At 48.7% G+C, this 23418-nt stretch overlaps 1 protein-coding gene across 1 annotated transcript in view; it reads right to left on the minus strand.

Moving 5' to 3' along the window:
* Positions 1 to 7066, minus strand: part of LOC147959568 (uncharacterized) — a 45976-nt gene extending 38910 nt beyond the window's left edge. Inside the window, exon 1 of the mRNA XM_087532738.1 lies at positions 6698 to 7066. Coding sequence (XP_087388864.1) covers positions 6698 to 7066 — 369 coding nt within the window. The remainder of the gene's footprint in view (positions 1 to 6697) is intronic.
* Between the last annotated feature and the right edge of the window lie 16352 nt (positions 7067 to 23418).

Raw genomic sequence — 23418 nt, forward strand, 5'->3', positions numbered from 1 at the left:
CGGAGCCCGACATCAAGCGGTCCAGAGATCAGCCCGAGTCATCCAAGAACGGCCGACCATTCTACGCCTTCCACAACCTGAACACCCACAACACCAGTGACTATCAAGAGCTTAGAGCCATATGAGAAGGACGCTACGGTCGATGCCCCGAGCGCAACGACCGGGGCTACGGCCACGGAGGTGGACGCTGGGACGACCGTGGCCTGCGCCAGGAGTGGCATGACCGACCTCGTGAGGACCCCTGGCAGGACCAGCCTCGCGAGGGCGCCTGGAGGGACCCGCCTCGTGAGGATCGCCCCCAGGGCAATGCCGGTCTTCCCCCGCTACAGCCACTAAGAAGGAACGACGACCACCACCAGGACGAAGGGGCTGGGGGCTTCCAGGAGCCGCGTGAAATCGCCTGCATCTTGAGCGGCGCCTAGGCCCCAGCCTCTCAGCGCGTCTTCAAGCAGTTTGCTCACGAGGTGAACGCGGCGCTCCCCAAGCTCGAGGCCACGCACCCGCTCAGGTGGTCCCAATGCGCCATCACTTTCAGCTCGACGGATCAGCTCAAGTGCGCAGCCACCGCTGGCACCCTCCCTATGTTGTGTTCCCCAGTCATCAGCAATGTGCAGGTCACCAAGACCCTCATCGACGGCGGCGCAGGGCTCAACGTCCTGTCCGTCCACACGTTCGACAAGCTCCAAGTGCCATATGCGTAGCACCAGCCACCAAGCCTTTCTCAGGAGTGACCGACGGCTCCTCCACGCCGATAGGGCAGGTCCGCCTGCCTGTCACCTTCGGGGAGCGCATGAACTACCGCACCGAGCTCATCGACTTCGACATCGCGCACATCCGCCTGCCGTACAATGCCATCCTCGGGTATCCAGCCCTGACCAAGTTCATGGCAGTCACTCATCACGGCTACAACGTTCTCAAGATGCCAGGAAGTGGAGGAATCATCACGGTCCCATGTGAAGAGAGAGATGCGGTGTGCTCCCTTGAGCGCGCCTTTCAAGCCACTGCAATCGACGACCCCGAGAGCAGAAATGAAGGCCCTTTGGAGACCATCCCCAAGAAGAAGCAGCCGCGCCGCGTAGGACCTCAGGAGGACGGCATCGCGGCAAAAGCCACGTCAGGACCGGCGCCCGCTCTAGGGGCGCCTCCCTCTGTCGCATAGGAAGGCGTGCCTGGCACCCTCCTCAGGCAGGGCTTGGGGGCTCTTTTCTGGAGGGCCTCAGACCTTGCCAAACTCACGAGGGAGGAGCTTGGGCACCACTTGGAAGCGTGCTTCACCGCACGTGTCCCTCAGGAGAGCACAGGGCAAGGAGTGCCCACCACTCAGGAGTTCATCACCAACACCATCCAGGAACTACAAGAAGCAAGAGCCATGCGCGGCGACGGCCACCCATAAGGTGCAGCTCCACATCCTAGCAAGGATGCTGGGCTGCGTGTCTGCATCGACATCCCAGGGCTCAACAGGGCCGCGTCTCAGGAGCATTTCTGGCCTTCGCGTGTGGGCCGCTGCGAGGGCCCGCCGCACAGCTACGTTCGTATGCCCTTTGGCTTGCCGAGCGTGGCGTCGGCCTATCAGCACAACATGCGACGTGTCCTGGTGGCTCAGGAAGCCAGGTACCACACCGTTCTGGGGGAGATGGAGACGGTCTTCAGGGAACCTCCCGAGACCCCAGAGCCTCCCGAGGCTCAGGGTCCTGGCGGCTCATGAGGAGTCATTTCTCTAACGCACGCCTTCAGCTACACCAACTCTGCTTCGCCTACAGAACTAGGTGACATTTTCCAAGCTCGTTTAGCTGGGAGCGCCCCTCGGGCTGCATTATTCCCAGGCCGTGTGGGTCCGTCCCTGCGGCATGTATCCCTTTTGCTTATGTCTTCAGCTTACCTTGTTGGGGGCGCCCCTCGGGCTGCATCATCCCCATGCCACTCGGGCCGGACCCGGTGGCATGTACCTTCCTGCATTTATCCAAGTTGATCTGCTCTCCATGCTTAACCTGCCAACTGTTGTCACCTGATTGATTGCTGCCCACCACGGGTCTGTTCATCCTATGCAATCCGCTTGCACGTTAAGGGGGGGCTCCTGAGCATTGCGACTCAGGAGCTCTTACTGTCTCTCCAACCCTCACCCCCTAGCCTTGACCACAACATCGCGACCTGGCATACCAACGGCGGCTGAGCTCGCTCGAGGGCCGGGACCTGAGGACGTAGAGTGCTTGCATCTAACCGCCTTGCAGGGACATACAATCACCAAGACTCAAGACCAGGCGCAGCCCACCTTGAGGTAGGGCCTCGTGAGTCTTGCGCTGGCTCACGAGTGCCCATATACACCTCGCAGCCCTGCCGTGCAAGCCGCGTGTCAGGGCGGGGCTGTACACGCCCCGGGGGCTCCCCCCATAGGGGGCCCCAATCCCACGCCCAAGTGGAAGCACCATGCTCCGTGCTGGCTGACGACACTACCGAGGAGTGGCTATGCCCGTGCACAAGCGTAAGCACTATGCTCCGCGCTGGTGATAAACAACTGAGGGCGGCCCCACAGTCGTACCAACCTCAGGGAGCCCAGAGCTCAGCGCCGAGCCTCACCACAACGCCTCCCCTCGGAAGAGCCGAACGAGGGGGCTGGGCACGGGGGCTGCGCTCGGGTCACGCCCAAGCGCACGCCACCCAACCAGGTCCCCCGGACCTGGGCGTCGCACGCCCCTCTCGAGGCCTCGGCGAGGGCAAGTATGGAAATTGTTTGCATGTCAAGGGGGACTCCTGAGCACCGCGACTCAGGAGCCTAACTGGTCATGTAGCCCCTCACTCCTTGGTTCGTCCTGGTATCCGGTCGGCCCAATGGCGGTTGAGGTATGTGCGGGGGCGGGCTCTGCCGACGTAGAATATTAATCTATCCTCACGAACTCTCCCTATATGTTGTTTGTGCGTCAAGGGGGACTCTTGAGCATCGCGACTCAAGAGCCAAACTAGTCACGTAGCCCCTCACTCCTTGGTCCGTCCTGGTCTCCGGTCAGCCCAATGGCGGTTGAGGTATGCGCGGGGCCAGGCTCTGCCGACGCAGAATGCAAAGCAAATAGGAAGGAATTCACCAAATCTCGAAGCAAATATTACAAGCATATTGTTCTCACAACACCAAATGAAAAGTCTAAACGCCTCCACGAGGCCTGATACATGTCGCAGGAATGAAACGGGAAGAGTAGCCGCAGGTCACCCCTGGATATCGCCATCGCCTGCGGAAGGTGCTCCCCCGTGGGCGATAATGTTCTCACCTTCAGCCGCAGGATCCGCGGCGTCGCCAGACAGAGGATCGGAGACAAAGCCGTGGAACTTCCCTAGCAAAGCCTCCACTTGACCTTCAACAGCTGCAGCGGCGGCTTCACAGTGATCTTCAGCCATAGGCTCCAGCAGCTAGTCAAGGCGAGCGTTAGGGTCACGGAGGTATAGATGGCTGAGGACGTGAGTCAGTGCAGCTGAAGACATGACGCGAGCTTCTGCTTCCGCATTGGGACCGAGACCATTGACGACCTCCTCAAGTGCCTTCACCACGAGAGAAAGCAGCTGGGTGGGGCCGTCCTCGTCGGTGTCCAGTGATATGTCTCCAACTTATCTATAATTTTTGATTGTTCCATGCTATTATATTATCAACCTTGGATGTTTTATATGCCTTTATATGCTATTTTATGTGATTTTTGGGACTAACCTATTAACCTAGAGCCCAGTGCCAGTTTCTGTTTTTTCCTTGTTTTAGAGTATCGCAGAAAAGGAAAATCAAACGGAGTCCAATTGACTTGAAACTTCACGGAACTTATTTTTGGAAGGAAAGCAACCCGGGAGACTTGGAGTCTGCGTAAGGGAAGCAACGAGGAAGCCACAAGGCAGGAGGGCGCGCCCACCCCCTGGGCGCGTCCTCCACCCTCGTGGGCCCCTCGTGGCTCCCCTGACGTACTTCTTCTACCTATATATCTCCATATACCCTAAAAACATCCGGGAGCACAAATAGATCGGGAGTTCCGCCGCCAGAAGCCTCCATAGCCACCGAAAGCCAATCTAGACCCGTTCTGGCACATTGCCGGAGGGGGAATCCTTCTCTGGTGGCTATCTTCATCATCCCGGTGCTATCCATGACGAGGAGGGAGTAGTTCTCCCTCTGGGCTGAGGGTATGTACCAGTAGCTATGTGTTTGATCTCTCTCTCTCTCGTGTTCTTGAGGTGATACGATCTTGACGTATCGCGAGCTTTGCTATTATATTTGGATCCTATGATGTTTTCTCCCCCCTCTACTCTCTTGTAATTGATTGAGTTTCCCCTTCGAAGTAATCTTATCGGATGGAGTCTTTAAAGATTTGAGAACACTTGATGTATGTCTTGCCGTGCGTATCTGTGGTGACAATGGGATATCACGTGATTCACTTGATGTATGTTTTGGTGATCAACTTGCGGGTTCTGCCCATGAACCTATGCATAGGGGTTGGCACACGTTTTCATCGTGAATCTCTGGTAGAAACTTTGGGGCACTCTTTGAGGTTCTATGTGTTGGTTGAACAGATGATACCCATATAATGATACCCATGGATACTTGAGGTGACACTGGAGTATCTAGGTGACATTACGGTTTTGGTTGATTTGTGTGTTAAGGTGTTATTCTAGTACAAACTCTAGGGCTGTTTGTGACACTTATAGGAATAGCCCAACGGATTGATTGGAAAGAATAACTTTGAGGTGGTTTCGTACCCTACCATAATCTCTTCGTTTATTCTCCGCTATTAGTGACTTTGGAGTGACTCTTTGTTGCATGTTGAGGGATAGTTATGTGATACCGTTGCAATACCGTCTACGCTCCATTTTATCATCAGTTACCTTGCTGTTTTTATATTTTCAGATTACAAAAACCTATATCTACTATCCATATACCACTTGTATCACCATCTCTTCGCCGAACTAGTGCACCTATACAATTTACCATTGTATTGTGTGTGTTGGGGACACAAGAGACTCTTTCTTATTTGGTTGCAGGGTTGCTTGAGAGACACCATTTTCATCCTACGCCTCCTACGGATTGATAAACCTTAGGTCACCCACTTGAGGGAAATTTGCTACTGTCCTACAAACCTCTGCACTTGGAGGCCCAACAACGTCTACAAGAAGAACGTTGTGTAGTAGACATCATCCTGCAGCCTCTACAGGCCGTGCTCGTAGAGTGTCTTTAGCGCGTTGCGAGACCTCTTCTCGAGATCGGTGAAGGCCATGCGGTCTTCGGCCAAGACTCGCGCCTTGGCATTCAGATCGGCCTCCCGCGTCCCCATCTTCCGCTCCAACTCTTCGAACTAGTTGCGCTCGGCGGCTTGCTTCCTCCCCAGCTCCGCCAGCTCAGCATCACGGTTCTTGACGGCTTCCTCCCGTGCCTTCATCCCCTCCTCCTTCGCCTGGCGGCAATGTACCTCTTCGGCGTGCTTGTCACGCAGGCTCTGCCACTCGCCCTCCAGCACTTGGCAGAGGTCACGGGCGACCTTGGTGTCTTTCAGCACCGCCTCACGATCGGCTGCAGCACTGGCGGCTCCTCGCTTCTCCTCATCAGAAGCCGCAGCAGCCTGGCTCAGCGCTGCATGAACCGCCAGGTCGGAGTGAAGCCAGCCAGAGGCCAGCTCTAGATGCCCGGCCAACAGGCGTGGGTCCGCGCTCAGGAGATCCACCTGCAGCCGGGTCATGTCCGAAAGGGCACGCCCCAAGACAGCAGCAAGAGCAGAGGAACCAAGGAGTGGAGGTGCTGCAGAGGGAGGAAGCGGCACCGTCACCAGGGCTCGGGAGACCATGGGTTTCGGAGTAGCTGAGATCTCGTGAGCTGTGCCAAGCGCCGGCACCTCTGGAACCGGCAGGGCCATGGGGGCTGACTCCACGCGGCGATGTTCTTCTTGGCCTTGCGAGGACGACCGGGCTGGGGAGATGTGGGCGCTACTGCCTCCTTTCTCTGCGGAGGGAGGCACGGCCGCCGTACGCTCCTTCCTCTTCTTAGCCAAAGATGCCGGCCTGATCAACCAAGGGCGAGCGTCAGGAAATAACAAGTACCGGCAGGGATAAAGCAAAGCTCAAAACTCCTACCGATTCACCGCCAAGTACTCCACCTTTCGCTTGCGAAGCTTGAGGCCTGACGGCATCGGGACCTGAGGGGCAGGCGTTCGGGCTCCGGCGGCGCCAGGCGGTGCGGAGGCGGAACCAGATCCAGCCCCAGGAGGCGCCGGGGTGGAGGCGGCACCACGGACCACCAGCGACGACCTACCCTTCGTCGGGATGAGGGGTTGCTCCCTCTCCCCTTGGTAGGCGTCGGCTTCGACATCATTAGGAAGGGTGCGGAGAATCTCGGCCTTTCTCAGAGGGGAGGTCTCCCACCTCATCTGGGGTCTTCTCTGAGTCCACCTCCTCCTCCTCCTCTCCGTGGGACTCACCGGAAGACACCTCCACCTGTTTCTGTGCCATAGGAGCTCCCGAAAACACCGGCGGCACCAGCCCGCGCGCATCAAAGGTCGGCCTGGAGGCGACGAATTCGTCCCGGTCCATGCGTTGGAACAGGGGAATGAAGGCGCTAGGTGGGTACTCCTGGTTGTCTCCGACTATGAGACGCAGGACGGCGTCTAGTTCGTCGTCAGGCAGGTCCCCCAGCCTCAGACGGGCCTTGTTTTCCCCTCCTTCAAGCTCCCAGAAGGGGCGCGCACGCCTTGAGTGGGGCAACCCGCAGCGTCAGGAACTCCCTCAGGAGCATCGCTCCCGTTATCTTGGCCACCCTCGCATTGCCCGGCTTCAGGTCAGTCATCATCTGTCCCAACACTGACGATGCCCGTCTGTCGACAAGCTCCGCCCAGGGCCACTCCTTGCCCTGCCGGGGCGCCTCCATCGGCAACATCAGGCGCGGATGGGCGAGCTTGGCATGAATCATGACCCATTTGGACCGAATATTATTGGCCCTCTTCCCAGTGCTCGAGATCGATTTGGCCTTGCCGGATGCAACGAAGTTGGCGCATCCAGAGATGTGACCCTCGCTGACGCGGAGGAAGAAGAAATGGCGCAGGAGTGCCACTGACGTCATCACGCCTAGGTACGCCTCACAGTGGTAGGTGAAGATGGACATGAGGAGGACAGAGTTGGGATGGAGGTGCAACGCCTGCAACCTGAAGTGGTCGAGGACTTCATAAAAGAAATCAGAGAAGGGAGGAACCAACCGAACATCGACGCTGCTCGAGAAGAAGGGGAAGAAGGTGCTCCCCTTAGGCTCCGGCTCGTCGGACGCAAGCCGGAGCTCCGTCTTCCCCCACTCCTTGCTCTCCCCCGCTGTCAGCAGGCACACGGAGGCGAGGCTCTTCTCTGTGATGGTGGGCTCCTCGAGAGCGGGCTCGTACCAAGCCGGTGCCGAGGAAGTCTTGACCTTGCGCAGTGCCATGAGCGGCAGATGCAGAGCAAGGCTGGGGTAGATCTGGAGGTAGCAGCGGTGAAGAGCAAGAAAGGGGATCTAGAGCGAGGCAAGGAAGAAGCAACGAAGGCAAGTGCTGCCTGCGCTAGCCTTTTTGTCAGGTCAAGCAGTTGCCGAGGAAGCGTGGGGAAGCGGAGGCGCCCATGTCCAATCAACCGCCACACGTCAATCAACGCCACATGCTTTGGGGGCCCGCGGCGCTCCGCACTTGGCCCTTGGCTTCGCTGCGAAGCCAAGCCTGAGCACACCTTGGGCCCGGGGGCTACTGTCGGCGACCTGGGAACGGGGGTCCCTAGACATGCCTGCCTACGGCCCGCGGCGTGGCTAAGCTTGCAGACCGTACGGCCCATCTTCACCAACAAAGCATCCAAGACCCTCGCGAGGGTCCAAGCCTCGCAAGGCGGACGACGCAAGACCTCCTCGGGAGTAGCCTAGCTAGGCAGGCTCACAACGAGCGGAGATATCAAGGCGGGGCAAACCTAACGAGACCCTCGTGACGTGAGCCACATCACGCATGACACCACGCGGGTGCCAGGCAGGCGCCAGCGCGCGCAGCGTCCTTGTTTCCTCTTTGGTGCTAAGGAGGCCAGCGCAGGCGAAGAGTACCGAGGCATCAGGCAAAGGTTTCTATATTGGTGCAACGAGGCCAAGACCAGGAGGACGGGAAGACGGAGGTCATCATGGAGCCCAAAACGGCGTCACCACAGAGCTTTTAGCGGGCGAAGACCACTTTTGTCAGGATAGCTTGTACTAGCTGTCCCCCTTCGAATTAGCCCGCCATTATTGGCTCCCTTCCCGCTCGATATTTGGGAAGAGGACCAGGACCTATATAAGTAGGACTAGCCACCACCATGGAGGGAGACAGAGAGAAGAGAGGACGGAAGAAGAGAGAACAGAGGACGGATCATTTAGACCATCCTCACACACACACCAGCTCGCCGAGCTCAAGAACACCTCAACCTCAGGAGGCCGTTCTTCCCTTGTACTGTTCATCATCAGCCCTAGAGGCAATCCACCACCACCACCACACTAGAGTAGGGTATTACACCACAACGGTGGCCCGAACTAGTATAAATCTTGTGTCTTTCTATGTTGCGAGTTCGTTGAGTTCGTCCGCGAGATCTTAGCGAGCTAGGGCTTACATTGGTGGGAAGGAATGACTTCGCACGCACCCAAGTGTTCAAACCTTAAGGGTTTACCGGAACCCCACATCCGACAATATCTCCCACGTGTCGGAGCACGATTAAGAGGTATAACCACATAGTAGGCATGTCGCAAGAGGGGTAATCTTTACACATCCCATGTACTGAATAAGAAAGGGATAAAGAGATGGCTTACAATCACCACTTCACACAATAGATAAATATATCATACATCATCCAGAATACAATCAACGTCCGACTACAGAACCAAAATAAATAAAGACAACCCCAAATGATAGATCCTCGATCGTCCCAACTAGGCACCACTACTGATCAACAGGAAATGAAACAACACAACAAACAAGATCTTCATCGAGCTCCCACCTGAGCTGGGTTGTGTCACCTACACTGGTGTCATCGGCACCTGCAACTGTTTGGAAGTATCTGTGAGCCACGAGGACTCAGCAATCTCACACCCTCGCGATCAAGACTATTTAAGCATAAAGGTACGAAAGGATAGTGAGGTGGAGCTCCAGCAAGCACTAGCATATATGGTGGATAACTTACGCAAAAGAGAGCGAGAAGAGAAGCAAAGCACGATCGAGAAGCTATAAATGATCAAGAAGTGATCCTGAAACTACTTACGTTCAAGCATAACACAAGAACCGTGTTCACTTCCCGGACTCCGTCGGAAAGAGACCATCACGGCTACAAATGCGGTTGATGCATTTTAATTAAGTTAAGTGTCAAGTTCTCTACAACCGGATATAAATAAATTCCCATCTGCCACATAACCACGGGCACGGCTCTCGAAAGTTTATACCCTGCAGGGGTGTCCCAACTTAGCCCATCACAATCTCTCACGGTCAACGAAGGATATTCCTTCTCCCGGGAAGACCCGGTCAGTCTTGGAATCCCGGTTACAAGACATTTCGACAATGGTAAAACAAGACCAGCAAAGCCACCCGATGTGCCGACAAATCCCGATAGGAGTCGCACGTATCTCGTTCTCAGGGCACACCGGACGGGCAAGACGTCGGGTTGGCATAGACCCTGGTTGCCCAGGGGGCACCGGACATCGCCAGTTTGGACCAACACTCGGAGGAGCACTGGCCCGGGGTTTAAAATAAAGATGACCCTTGAGTCTGCAGAACCCAAGGGAAAAATGCTTAGGTGGCAAATGGTGAAACCAAGGTTGGGCCTTGCTAGAGGAGCTTTATTCAAAGCGAACTGTCAAGGGGTTCCCATAACACCCAACCGCGTAAGGAACGCAAAATCAAGGAACATAACACCGGTATGATGGAAACTAGGGCGGAAAGTGTGGAACAAAACACCAGGCATAAGGCCGAGCCTTCCACCCTTTACCAAGTATATAGATGCATTAATTAAATAAGAGATATTGTGATATCCCAACAATAACCATGTTCCAACATGGAACAAACTTCATCTTCACCTGCAACTAGCAATGCTATAAGAGGGGCTGAGCAAAGCGGTAACATAGCCAAACAACGATTTGCTAGGAAAAGGTGGGTTAGAGGCTTGACATGGCAACATGGGAGGCATGATATAGCAAGTGGTAGGTAGCACGGCATAGCAATAGAGCGAGCAACTAGCAAGCAAAGATAGAAGTGAGTTCGAGGGTATGGTCATCTTGCCTGAGATCCCACAAAAAAGAAGAACGAGTCCATGAAGAAGACAAACAGACGTTGTCGAACGGATCCTCACAACTCCGGAATGGAACCGAAGCTAACGAGAGAAGCTACCTGGAAATAAGAAAGAAACATAGTAAACAACCATCACGTAAACATGGCATGATGCACAACCAAGTATGATGCATGTCCGGTTTAAAGAAGCATTGCATGGAAAAGTGCAACGAACAATACTACAAATTAAGTGGCGCTCGATATGCAACGAGTTGCAAATTGACGAAACACCACATCAATTATTTAGTTCTCTCCCATTTAGGTACTCAACAATATTAAATGTTGGTTAGCATGGCAAGAGGTGAACCATGAGTAAAAAAACACAGTTAGGCATTCTAAATGAGGCCGGAAACATCAAACAACAATTTCGGTAAATCCTCGTGTGCATTTAGCAATTTAATGCAAACAACATTTTTACCCATTTTTGATGTTGTTATCATGATGCGGATGACATGTGCAAGTTTATGCATTTTTTATTAAAAGTTGACATGAGCATATTACGAAGCATTAGTCATCGTGGCGGAAACGAAAGGGGTGCCACGGCAACGAATCCGAAAATGGTGCCACGACAACATATCGGTGTCGGTAGCTCATGGAGATACCGGGGCAAAAGGAAAAATGACGTGAGCGTGTCATGCAAGATGGTGGGGTGATCCTGGTAACCGGGTTCCCACGGGTTAGCGGCAAACGAGGAGGACCGAGCAAGCATCGATTCGACCATGGTGCAAACATGGGTATCTCATACAATACATCACATGCATACGGTCCACGGGTATCGTTCCGACGGTTATACCTTCCCAAAAGTGCAATTACGGAGTGGTTCGTGTCCGGTAAAGGAAGTAGGCATTCTCGCGACGTTAGTGGTACACGGACGTCGTGGAAGTAGTTGTTCACGGGTCATTGTGGGAAGTTGTCCTTCTTGTGGCGATGGTAGTGTAAGTAGTTGTACTATCGATCCTCGCTGATGGTAGTGGTACTAGCGATCTTGGCGATGTTAGTCATTCACGTTCTTAGTCGCACAAGTTTCCGTAGATGTTCAGGGTCACGGCGAGGGACTTGACGTCTACGGGGTCTTCGGTGATGGTGTTTGTACTTGTCGAAATCCACAAAGGGGTCTTGGCGTTCTTGGCGATTCCGAAGATGGCGGTAAAGGTACTTGGCGCATCACCACGTAGACGGACTTGAGGGTCATCGACGTCGGGGTACATTGGGGTCTTCAGACTTGCCGGCTTGATGTGCTCGATGTGGACGACTAGCAGGAGGTGCTCCTGGACGTCGGTGTTGCATGTACATTCATCGGAATGGGACTTGACGAAAACCTCGAAGATGTCCTTGGCGTCTCCCGGTTCGGTGGTTGTGGAGTCGGCATCCATGTAGTCGATCTTGCCGGTCATGATGGTCCGAAACGAAGCAACACAAGGACCTGGGTGGGCAGCAGCAAGGAGGCAATGGCAGCGTAGCGGGTCTTGGTGGCCGGCAGGACTTGCAGACGTGACAAGGGGCTCCGGGAAGACATGGTAGCTCGCAGGGCTTGCGAGGCGGAGAAGGCGAGCGGAGAGGTCAACTCGGGCGTGCGAGCTGCTGCTTCTCGATATGAAGCATAGCAGCGGTGATGGCTGTCAGCGCCGGGGCAACAATAGGCAGCGGTAGCGGACAAGCGGGGCCAGGCGGAGGTCCGGTAGGGTGTGAGGACGCGGAGGAAACCAGCGGCTTGGCGTCCATGGAGGCCCTACTGTCCAAGAGAGAGAGAGAGAGCTCAGGGAAGGGGACGGGATGGAGAAGAAACGAACGGGGCTGAGGAAGCGGCCTGGTGGTGCGGTGTTCGAAGTAGTGGAGGCAGGTGGCGTCGGGGATGAGGGGAGAAGGAATCGCAGGAGATAGGTGGGGGTCGAGCATGGTGCAGCGCTGCTCTCTCCCTGTCTCTCTCTAACGGCGAACGCATAGGAGGGAGGAAGGGATTGAGCAGGGGAGATGGCTTCTGGCGGCGGCGAGGGAACGAGGGAAAGGGAGAGAGCAATGCGGGAGTGCTAGGGTTAGGAAGGGGTCGGCCGGGCCGGGAAGTAGATGGGCCAGCGCGCGAGTTGGGAGGCTCAGCTAGGCTCTCTTCTTTGTCTAGAAAAAAATAAAAAAATAAAAAAATAAAACAGGGATAGGAAGAAAAGAAAGAGAGGTTAGGGGGTGGATCTTGCGCGGGAGGGTATTTTCTCGGTGTCACAAAAATGAGTTTGACCCAAGAAAATTAGAAGTGGCATAAACGAAAGGTATAAATTCAAACCAAATGGGTTTGACCTCGGACTAGGTAAAAGGAAGGTCCAAAAAATGTTCGGATTTTTAGAGGAGCCTCGATAAAAGAGATAAAAAAATTGTTGCCAAGTTTTGGAGGTGAAACTTGAAGTACAAAAGGCATGGGATTATTTTTGCAAGTGTGTTGTGATAAATTCCAAATTAAATGAATATTTGATATATCTCCCTAATATCGGGACGATAAGTTATAAAGAGAATCACCATGTGAATTCCCTTGGTTTAAATGGCCCAAAGATCCATGCAATTTATTTAGTTGAGTTTTAAAATGGGTTGCATGATGACATGATGCAATGCACATGATGCAATGATGAAATGCAACGGACCAAACAAATCACACGACAAAACCCGGAAATCATGAAAGGCACCCGAAGCTCCGGTCTTGGGGCGTCACAACACTCCACCACTACGAGAGGATCTCGTCCCGAGATTTAGTAATAGCACCGGAGGAAACGGAAGAGGAAGAGGAGAGGTAAAACTAAGTTGCTTCTTTGACAAATGAGTGAAACCACGAGCCTTGAGAGTTTAAACAATTTCGAGAAAAGAATACAATGGAGATGAACAAAGTTGAAAACACTCCGTTAGAAAAGGGGAACAAGGAACCTTACTAGAACCTTGTAGGTTGAAAGACATAAGAAAAGGGTGCAATGGATAAGAAGTACATGCAAGCACTCCGGTTGAAACGAGATGTACAAGGAACGATAAAGATCAGTTACGACAACACTTCGGTTAAAACAAGATAGAAAAGGAAAAAAGAATGATATAGTTTGGGCAGCACTCCGACTGTAAATGGAAGGAATTGAACATGAAATCAACAACACAATGCCTCTGAAACTATCAAAAAATGGCACAAGGGTTAAGAAAGATTTCAGACAACAGTCTGGTTAGAAGGGAGGCAAAACTTGAAAAGATGAGAGAACTTGAATGAAGGACACGACACTTCGGTTGAATGGATAAGCAAAAGAAAGAACATGATCTTCACAAAAATGGGATGATGGTTGAAGAGAGCAACATCACAATGCCTCCTACGGAATGAAAGAATAGAAGTTGGATCGTTGGAAAGGAAAGAATTTAGAAGAAAATGACAACTCCTGCCACAAATGAGCTTGGAAGGCACCCTTCCAAGAAGGTTATAATGGAGTTGTTGGAAAACCAACCACGAAACAAATAAGCTTGTAGTGGGCTCATGGAAAATGTCTCAAAATTATGAGGTGAAATTCTGCCACTAACGAAAGCAATAGATTGGATTGAGGTCAACAAGGAGACGAGAAACTTATTTCACCGGGAGGATAAATGAAGAACTTGGGTCATTTATGAGCACCATAGATAGCAACAATCCTTAGGGAAGGCTTTAGGTGAAATATAACCCAAGATAATTCCAATGAAGAGATTGGTGGATTTAAAATATCTCATTCTTGACAAGATGTGAATCATGAAACACGAACTCAAATTGTCAAGAATGACATAAAACCACCTCAAAAGATAATATAGGAAGAACTGCACTTAGCGACGCAAGGTGAAGAATGCTTGAACTCCTCAAAATAAGACATGTGTTGAGCACCTTGTTTATTTGAGAGTATAGCTTGGCGGAACATAACTTCGAGAGAAATCTTGAGGACAATTGAAGAATGAAAGGAATCCTTAATGAACCACCATGTAACCTCCATGAAGAACTCCGGTAATAAAAGAATGATCAAATGAAACGTAAGTTGAAAGGAAGTCCGGTAGGAGCCTTGCAATGATTTAGATGGAGCTTCGTGGTGATATAATTGAGAGATCTTGGTACTCTGGGAAAAGAAAGATGAACAATTGAAACCAAGAATTTTGATGAACCTCCAGAATAAGGAGTTGAATATACTCGATGAAACAAGAGTAAGAATTACATTATGCTTATCCTTCATCAAATAAATTGATGGCACACAATGGATTTGTCATACTACTCATTCTCATTGGAAAGGATTGCGGAAAGATATAGAGCAAACTTGAGAAGGTCTTCGACGAACCACCGGTAGGATTGAAACAACAAATAAATTGATATGAAACAAAGGAAGAGAAATCTTGAACAAACCACCGTAAGAATTGAAAATGAACGAACAAAAGATACGGAAACACCGAGAAGAATTAGAAAAATGAATGAAGATACTTGAGAGAATTTAGACACAAGTGAAACGAAGAGATCATGAGCTGCTTAGATCATACTCGAAAGATGCACCGGTATGATTTTGAGAATGAGAGTTGAAAGTTGGAATGAATAAATCTTCTGAAATGATGGCCTCCGGAGAATCAAACTGAAAGGACTCCTGAATTGCTCCGGATGGGTGAAAAGAATTCTCACAATCGAAAACAATTTTGAGAGGATCGCATCAAGCTAGAACCACACATATCTTTGAGAACAAACCAAGATTTGAGAGAAACTCTTTTCCGGTCTTCAAATGTTGAGAATGATGATGATATACACCACCATGAATTGTTGAGGCACTCCGGGATGATGAATAGAAAGGTTGAGCCAACGATGAAAAGAATTTCACAAATCTTGGAGAAATCCATATGACTGATGATAATTCATTCTTACGTCAAACATACAAATGAATTTGAGAATAACTCCAGGAAAATTAGAAGAGTCAGGTAAGATTCTGGGAAAAGACCTGTGGGTTAGGGGCCACTCAAAAGAAACATCGTTGAAAGATTTGAAAGAGAGATTGCACCGGTTGAATTAAATGGCTTGAATGAGATAACAATCTCGAAAAGGCTTGAACAAATACAGAGTGGAAGCATGAATCTTCGAGATATCTTCAGCACTCCAGAACAAATGAATAGCGAGGAGTGGATGATTAAGAGATGAACCAGCATGAGAAAGCATTTGAAACGAGGAAAAGGGATATGATCAACACCAAAATCTTGATTTGAATCCACCGGAGAAGATAAAAGAAACGAAGAATGATGAACTTGAAGCTCCGTTAGTATCTTCCTGAGAATCACCGGATAAGAATATTGACCGAAAAGAATGGAGAGACTTCACATCAATAAGATGGATACTTGATTAAGAAATCTGAGTCCTTAAAGAAAAGGGATGGGAGGGAGGGAAACAAAGGCAGCTTGGGACGAATGAAATGAACATGGTTGAGAAGAACTGATAATTGATCTTGCTGATGTTGAAATGATCGGATCCACTTGAAGAGAAGCACACCGGTTGGAAAGAATTGACATGACAATCTCGATGATGATGAAGGATTAGCATCCACATAGAAATATGAGAACACCGCTTAGGGAAGGTATGGAATCAACACTTGACATTGAAGCAACTCGAATAGCACATCAAAAAACAAAAACAAAGGATTGACTTAGGAAATAAGCCGGAAACAAACATATGATAGATCCCATATCGTATCATGTGTCTGTTGGAAAGATATCCTACGTGATACTTGAATTCCCACTTATAAACTCCCAAAACTTTCTAGTTATGCAATCAGGTGTTGGGGATACAGGGGAAGCATAATATCTCAACCAAACTAACAATACCTACATCCAATTGTATCCATCCTTCAACACATAACAAAGAATCCTTCTGAAATCATTTACCTCAACCTTCGAAAAGCATCCGTTATACGAGTTATGGAAATACTCCCGAACTACCGCCCCAGTACTGGGTGGCGTCGAGGTTATCTCACCAACAACTGCATAAAAGAGATTTTTGATGTCGGCGAACTCAGGTATTCCAGAACTGCAACGATAAAATTGTGACGAAAACACCTCGGAGCTCAACTCCCCGGGACAGTGCCACAACCCCTAAATGTCAGGAGGCACCAAGAACAATGTTCTCATCACAAAACCATCGGAACGATTCCAAGATACCCGCGTGATCCTAAAAAAAATTCCATGAAATTTGAGGAGAGAAGAGTCAAAACTTCTACATCACGATGCCTCACCAGAGCAACGAAGTTACTGAGGAGTAAAAAGAATCATACCCTCTGATATATATAATCATATGACTCAAAACATTTTTTCTAGACTCAACAACGTCAGTGATTCGATCAAGCGGGGGGCTCCATAGTCGGGGAAGGCTCTGATTACCAACTTGTAACACCCACGATGCGGCTATATCTCCCACGTGTCGGAGCACGACTTAGAGGCATAACTGCATGGTAGGCATGTCGCAAGAGGGGTAATCTTTACACATCCCATGTACTGAATAAGAAAGGGATAAAGAGTTGGCTTACAATCGCCACTTCACACAATACATAAATATATCATACATCATCCAGAATACAATCAAGGTCCGACTACGGAACCAAAATAAATAAAGACAACCCCAAATGCTAGATCCCCGATCGTCCCAACTGGGCACCACTACTTATCAATAGGAAACGAAACAACACAACGAACAAGATCTTCATCGAGCTCCCACCTGAGCTGGGTTGCATCACCTGCACTAGTGTCATCGGCACCTGCAACTGTTTGGAAGTATCTGTGAGCCACGAGGACTCAGCAATCTCAGACCCTCGTGATCAAGACTATTTAAGCTTAAAGGTAGGAAAGGATAGTGAGGTGGAGCTGCAACAAGCACTAGCATATATGGTGGCTGACTTACGCAAAAGAGAGCGAGAAGAGAAGCAAAGCACGATCGAGAAGCTATAAATGATCAAGAAGTGATCCTGAAACTACTTACGTTCAAGCATAACACAAGAACCGTGTTCACTTCCCGGACTCCACTGGAAAAAGCCATCACGGCTACACATGCGGTTGATGCATTTTAATTAAGTTAAGTGTCAAGTTCTCTAGAACCGGATATTAACAAATTCCCATCTGCCACATAACCGCAGGCATGGCTCTCGAAAGTTTATACCCTGCAGGGGTGTCCCAACTTAGCCCATCACAAGCTCTCACGGTCAACGAAGGATATTCCTTCTCACGGGAAGACCCGATTAGTCTCGGAATCCCGGTTACAAGACATTTCGACAATGGTAAAAGAAGACTAGCAAAGCCACCCGATGTGCCGACAAATCCCGATAGGAGTCGCACGTATCTCGTTCTCAGGGCACACCGGATGGGCAAGACGTCGGGTTGGCATAGACCCTGGTTGCCCAGGGGGAGCCGGACATCGCCCAGTTTGGACCAACACTTGGAGGAGCACTGGCCCAGGGGTTTAAAATAAAGATGACCCTTGAGTCTGCAGAACCCAAGGGAAAAAGGCTTAGGTGGCAAATGGTAAAACCAAGGTTGGGCCTTGCTGGAGGAGTTTTATTCAAAGCGAACTATCAAGGGGTTCACATAACACCCAACCGCATAAGGAACACAAAAATCAAGGAGCATAACACCGGTATGACGGAAACTAGGGCGGCAAGAGTGGAACAAAACACCAAGCATAAGGCCGAGCCTTCCACCCTTTACCAAGTATATAGATGCATTAATTAAATAAGAGATATTGTGATATCTCAACAATTACCATGTTCCAACATGGAACAAACTTCATCTTCACCTGCAACTAGCAACACTATAAGAGGGGCTGAGCAAAGCGGTAACATAGCCAAACAACGGTTTGCTAAGAAAAGGTGGGTTAGAGGCTTGACATGGCAACATGGGAGGCATGATATAGCAAGTGGTAGGTAGCGCGGCATAGCAATAGTGCGAGCAACTAGCAAGCAAAGATAGAAGTCATTTCGAGGGTATGGTCATCTTGCTTGAGATCCCCACAACTCCGGAACGGAACCGAAGCTAACGAGAGAAGCTACCCGGAAAGAAGCAAGCAACATAGTAAACAACCATCACATAAACATGGCATGATGAACAACCAAGTATGATGCATGTTCGGTTTAAAGAAGCATGTCATGGCAAAGTGCAGCAAACAATACTACAAATTAAGTGGAGCTCCATATGCAACGAGTTGCATATTGATGAAACACCACATCAATTAATTAGTTCTCTCCCGTTTAGGTACTCAACAATATTAAATGTTGGTTAGCATGGAAAGAGGTGAAGCATGAGTAAAAAACCACAGTTAGGCATTTTAAATGAGGCCGGAAACATCAAACAACAATTCCGGTAAATCCTCATGTGCATTTAGCAATTTAATGCAAACAACAATTTTACCCATTTTTGATGTTGTTATCATGATGCGGATGACATGTGCAAGTTTATGCATTTTTTATTAAAAGTTGACATGAGCATATTATGAAGCATTAGTCATCGTGGCAGAAGCGAAAGGGGTGCCACAGCAACGAATCCGAAAATGGTGCCACGACAACATATTGGTTCCGGTAGCTCAAGGAGATACTGGGGCAAAAGGAAAAATGACGTGAGCGTGTCATGCAAGATGGTGGGGTGATCCCGGTAACCGGGTTCCCACGGGTTAGCTGCAAATGAGGAGGACCGAGCAAGCAGCGATTCAACCATGGTGCAAACACTACAAAAAAAATACACTTCCATGATGATACGTGTTTGTCACAGTAGGTCGCATTTTCTGACAGAATCAAGATAGTCATACATGTGCTGTCATAGAAGTGTTCCATGACATTACCAAAATTATCATCACGGAAGTGTCCACTTCCATGATGATAAATCCCGCGTCACAGAAGTGCTTTCGTCAAGGGTGACCGACACGTGGCATCCATCGTAACGGAACGTCGTTAAGCTATCGGGTCGGGTTTTGGATCCGATAACCCGTTAACAGCCCCGACCAATGGAGATTTTCCACGTGTAAAATCATCATTGGCTGGAGGAAACACGTGTCGGCTCATTGTTGGGACAGATGTCATCCACTCATTGGACAAAAGGCGCCTATGATACATCGACACGTGGCACGGCCCAACAGAGGCCCATTCCTGTGAAAAGGCCGACCCGTTTGACTTGGTCAAAAGGTGGCGGGCCGGCCCATGTAAAGCCTGTTAACGACCTGTTCGCATATAGCCCATTTACAGCCGGCTAACCAAAGGCTCGTTACGCCCTATCCGAATTAGGCCTAGTAGCGTCATCTGGGCCACCCAATATGATTCCAGCCCGTTTTCACATCTGGCCCATGTATGGCCCATGACCTCTTTCAGCCCATATGAGGCCCTATGTAACTCTTGGCCTATTAACGACCCATGGTGAAACTGGCCCGTAATGAACAGTGTATCACTTTACACCCATTAAAGGCCCAAGGTGAAACTGGCCCGTAATGAACAGTGTATCACTTTACACCCATTAATAGCCCGTTATTCGTTGGGCCATTTCCAGCCCATGTTATCTTTCGGCCTTCTCAGAGCCCATTTATTCTTGGGCTCATTTCCAGCATTTGTTTACTTACGACCCGTTACTGTCATTTTCTGCTTGTGGGCCAAATTCAGCCCGTGGTTACAGTCGGCCCGTTTGTGGTCCGTTAATACGTTGGGCCATTTTCATAACGTCATCAAATATGGCCTATTAACGATGGCCCGTTATGGTCGGCCCATGAACGGACGATTCCAACTCTAGCCCGTTTACGGCCATAATGCAGTCTGTTTGGCCCATGTTTGGCCAATCGATCATACGGCCCGTATAAGGCCCATTGATGATATGGCCCGCAGAAGGCCCATTGTTTGTACGACCCGTAGAAGGCCCATTGTTTCTATGGCCCATAGAAGGCCCACTGTTTCTACGGCCAGTAAGAGGCCCATTGTCACTACACTAAATATTAGCCCATGGTTATTGTGGCCTAGTTTTAAAAAATAGGTTATTGCAGCCACTAGCTAACCGCAGAAAAAGAACTGCAATGACTACAAGCAAACAAATAAACAAGACAACAAGGAAATAAATAAGCAGGCAACTAACGCTAGGCTATCACGGCTATTACACATGTTACATCCATTGGGCATCAAAGTTCGCCACCAGTGCAAATATAGGGAACAAAGCAGCATATCATATACACTGGTCGTCAAAGTTGGCGACCAGCGCAAATAAATGCCACAGCAAAACAAATCCAGAACTGAAACCACTTCAGAAGATCTCAGGAAACAATATCCTGGGTACCCATAATGCTGGCAAGATGCTTAGCAAGCTTATTAACATTCTCTTGTTTGGCGCTTAAATCCTCTAGCGCTTGATGTTGCACCAGATAATATGCATCTGAATTCTGCAGGGACTTCCTCGGTCCTTCAGCTTCCTGTTGCAGCACATCTGATCGATGTCTTTCAACTTGAAGTTGAGAGTCAAGAAGACGAACTGATTCAGGCAGCCAGTTTGAAGAGCTTGTGCCAGCAGTAGTGGCCAGTAACTCGAACACTACATCAAGACAGGACTTTTGGGTTCCCTCACTGTCGTCAAGATAGTTTTTATCAGCTTTCTTGGAGACCAACAGGGATGTCTCACTATCTTGAACTTTATCTGCATTACTTCCTTTACCATTGGATAACGCGGTACTGTTCTCCAATATTTTGTCCGCATTCTAAAAGAGAAACAAGCAGACACATCACATGTTTACCATGTTGTATATGAAACTCATTTAGGTAAATGAGTTCAGTAGTAAAGTGTACAGGATAACAGCATGAAACAAACATATATCTATGTACCATGGTCATTTTATGGTCTATATCATTCTAATTTTTGTTGCCAAATCAAGATAGAGACATAGTTTAAATAATATTTGTTCTAGACAAAGCAGAATAGACAGAATATAAGTGTGGGTAACTATAGAGCAATAACAACACTTGTAATGTGCATGACATGAGAACATAACTGTTTATTCAATTGAAACTGAAATCAACATAGAGCAGGTTACAACAGAAAACCAGTTAAAGAAACAGGTTTAAAACATACCTGTTACGCCATTGGAGTTTCAATTCCATCCTTCAAATTTGAAAATAGTTGGTATGAGTAAATACAGTAATGCAAGAGCAAAGGAGTATGAACCATAGCTACAGAACCTGACCTGAGAACAAATCTTCTTCTCCTTTAAGCGTTGAGTTGGGATTCGGAGTGGTGGTCCTCGTGCTTAGGGTACTGCAGTTCCCTTACTAACTGCTCGTGTTTGGGTGCTCTGTGGTGGAGACGGTGCTGTGTCAACTGCAACTGGGTTACTATCTGCCGGGGTTGGGGTTAGAAGGGGTGTAGCTGGTTCTCTGTCCAACTGGGTAGGGGTACAATTTGCGAGAGTCCGGGTTATGTGTGGTGGATCTGGTCCTTGGGCAAGTACAACCGTGGTTCTATCTGCATCACCTGGTAGCGCTATCTTTTCTGAAGACCGTGTTGTTACTCCCTTAGATACTGCTATCACGCTCTCCAATTTAAATGGCTGATAAACAAGAGAAGTAATTGAAAGTATAGACATTGTATGATAGACAGGTGCAATGGATAGTGGGGAATAAAAGAGGGCATGAAATAATTCATATTTATGTTGTCTAACCAAACAGGATAGCATGACACAATTTCACATATATGATGGCTAACTAAATAGGATAGCATGACAAAATTTCACATTATGATGGCTAACAAAAAAAGATGGAAAGACATAGTTCAAAATATGAGACTATGTAAACAGGATGACATGACATAACTATGTAATGTGGTTATTAAATAGGTTGGCATGCCATAATTCACATACATTCACGGATAGAATGCCATAATTCAAAATATGATGACTGTAAACACTAAACAGGATGAGATGATATAACTATATGATATCTTTATTAAATGGGTTGCCATGCCATAATTCAGATAGATGATGTGTATGCACTATGTAAACATTATGGCATGATATAATTCAAATATATAATTTATATAGTAAGCAAGTAAGCAGATGGCAATCCATATATGATGTAAAAACTAAGAAATGCAAGGCAACATGCATTACATGGGTTATATAACCCTGCCAAGTTTGAGCATAGACCTCAGGGGGGAAATAGGACTGATCATCAGTCTCTAAATCCTCCTCTGAGGAGCTCTTTGTAACCATCAAGATGTCTGCTTCAGCAGGTAGCATTGTCTTCTCTGAATACCTTGTTTTCACTCCAGATACTTCCATCACCGCTTCAAATGGATGATGCACAGGAAGAGTAGTTGAATATACAAATGTTTTCGACAAATGGAACACGTAATACAAAAATGATAGCATAATATAATTCACATACATGATGATTGGCTAAACAACATGGCATTGCATAATTCACATATATAATGCCTTTGGAACAAGATAGCATTGTATAATTCACATATATAATGTCTTGCAACAAGATGGCAATGCATAATTCACATATATGGTAATTAGACACTGAACAAGTGGCATTCACACAAAGCATGTCTAAACTAATCAAATGACATAGCAATGCGAGACACCATACGCACGATATGAGCAACATAACCCTGCCAAGTTAGAGCATACACCTCGGGGGGGGGGGGAATAGGACTGGTCATCTGTCTCTGAATCCTCCTCTGAGGAGCTATTTGTAACCAGCGAGATATGCGCTTCGTCAGATAGCATAGTCTGCTCTGAAGACCTTGTTTTCACTCTAGAATTTGCCATCACCGTGTCAAATGGCTGATGCACACGAAGAGCAGTTGAATGTACTAACATTGTTGACAAATGTAATATGTAACGAAATAAAGGATGACCTGATATAATTTACATATAAAATGACTGGCTAAGCAGGATGTCATTGCAAAATTCACATATATGATGCCTGGCTAAACAATTAAACAGATGGCATTCGCACAAAGGATGTCTAAACTTAGTAGATGACATATTTGATGTATAAAGTAAGCAATGCAAGACACCATATGCATGATATAGCCAACATCAGCATGCCAAGTTAGAGCGAAGACCCAGGGGGTAAATAGGAGTTGTCTTCTCCTTCTGAATCCCCCTCAGAACAGATAT

This window comes from Triticum urartu, chromosome 7A, assembly GCF_056163025.1.
Source record: "Triticum urartu cultivar PI428250 chromosome 7A, HENAU_Tu73, whole genome shotgun sequence".
Lineage (NCBI taxonomy): Eukaryota > Viridiplantae > Streptophyta > Magnoliopsida > Poales > Poaceae > Triticum > Triticum urartu.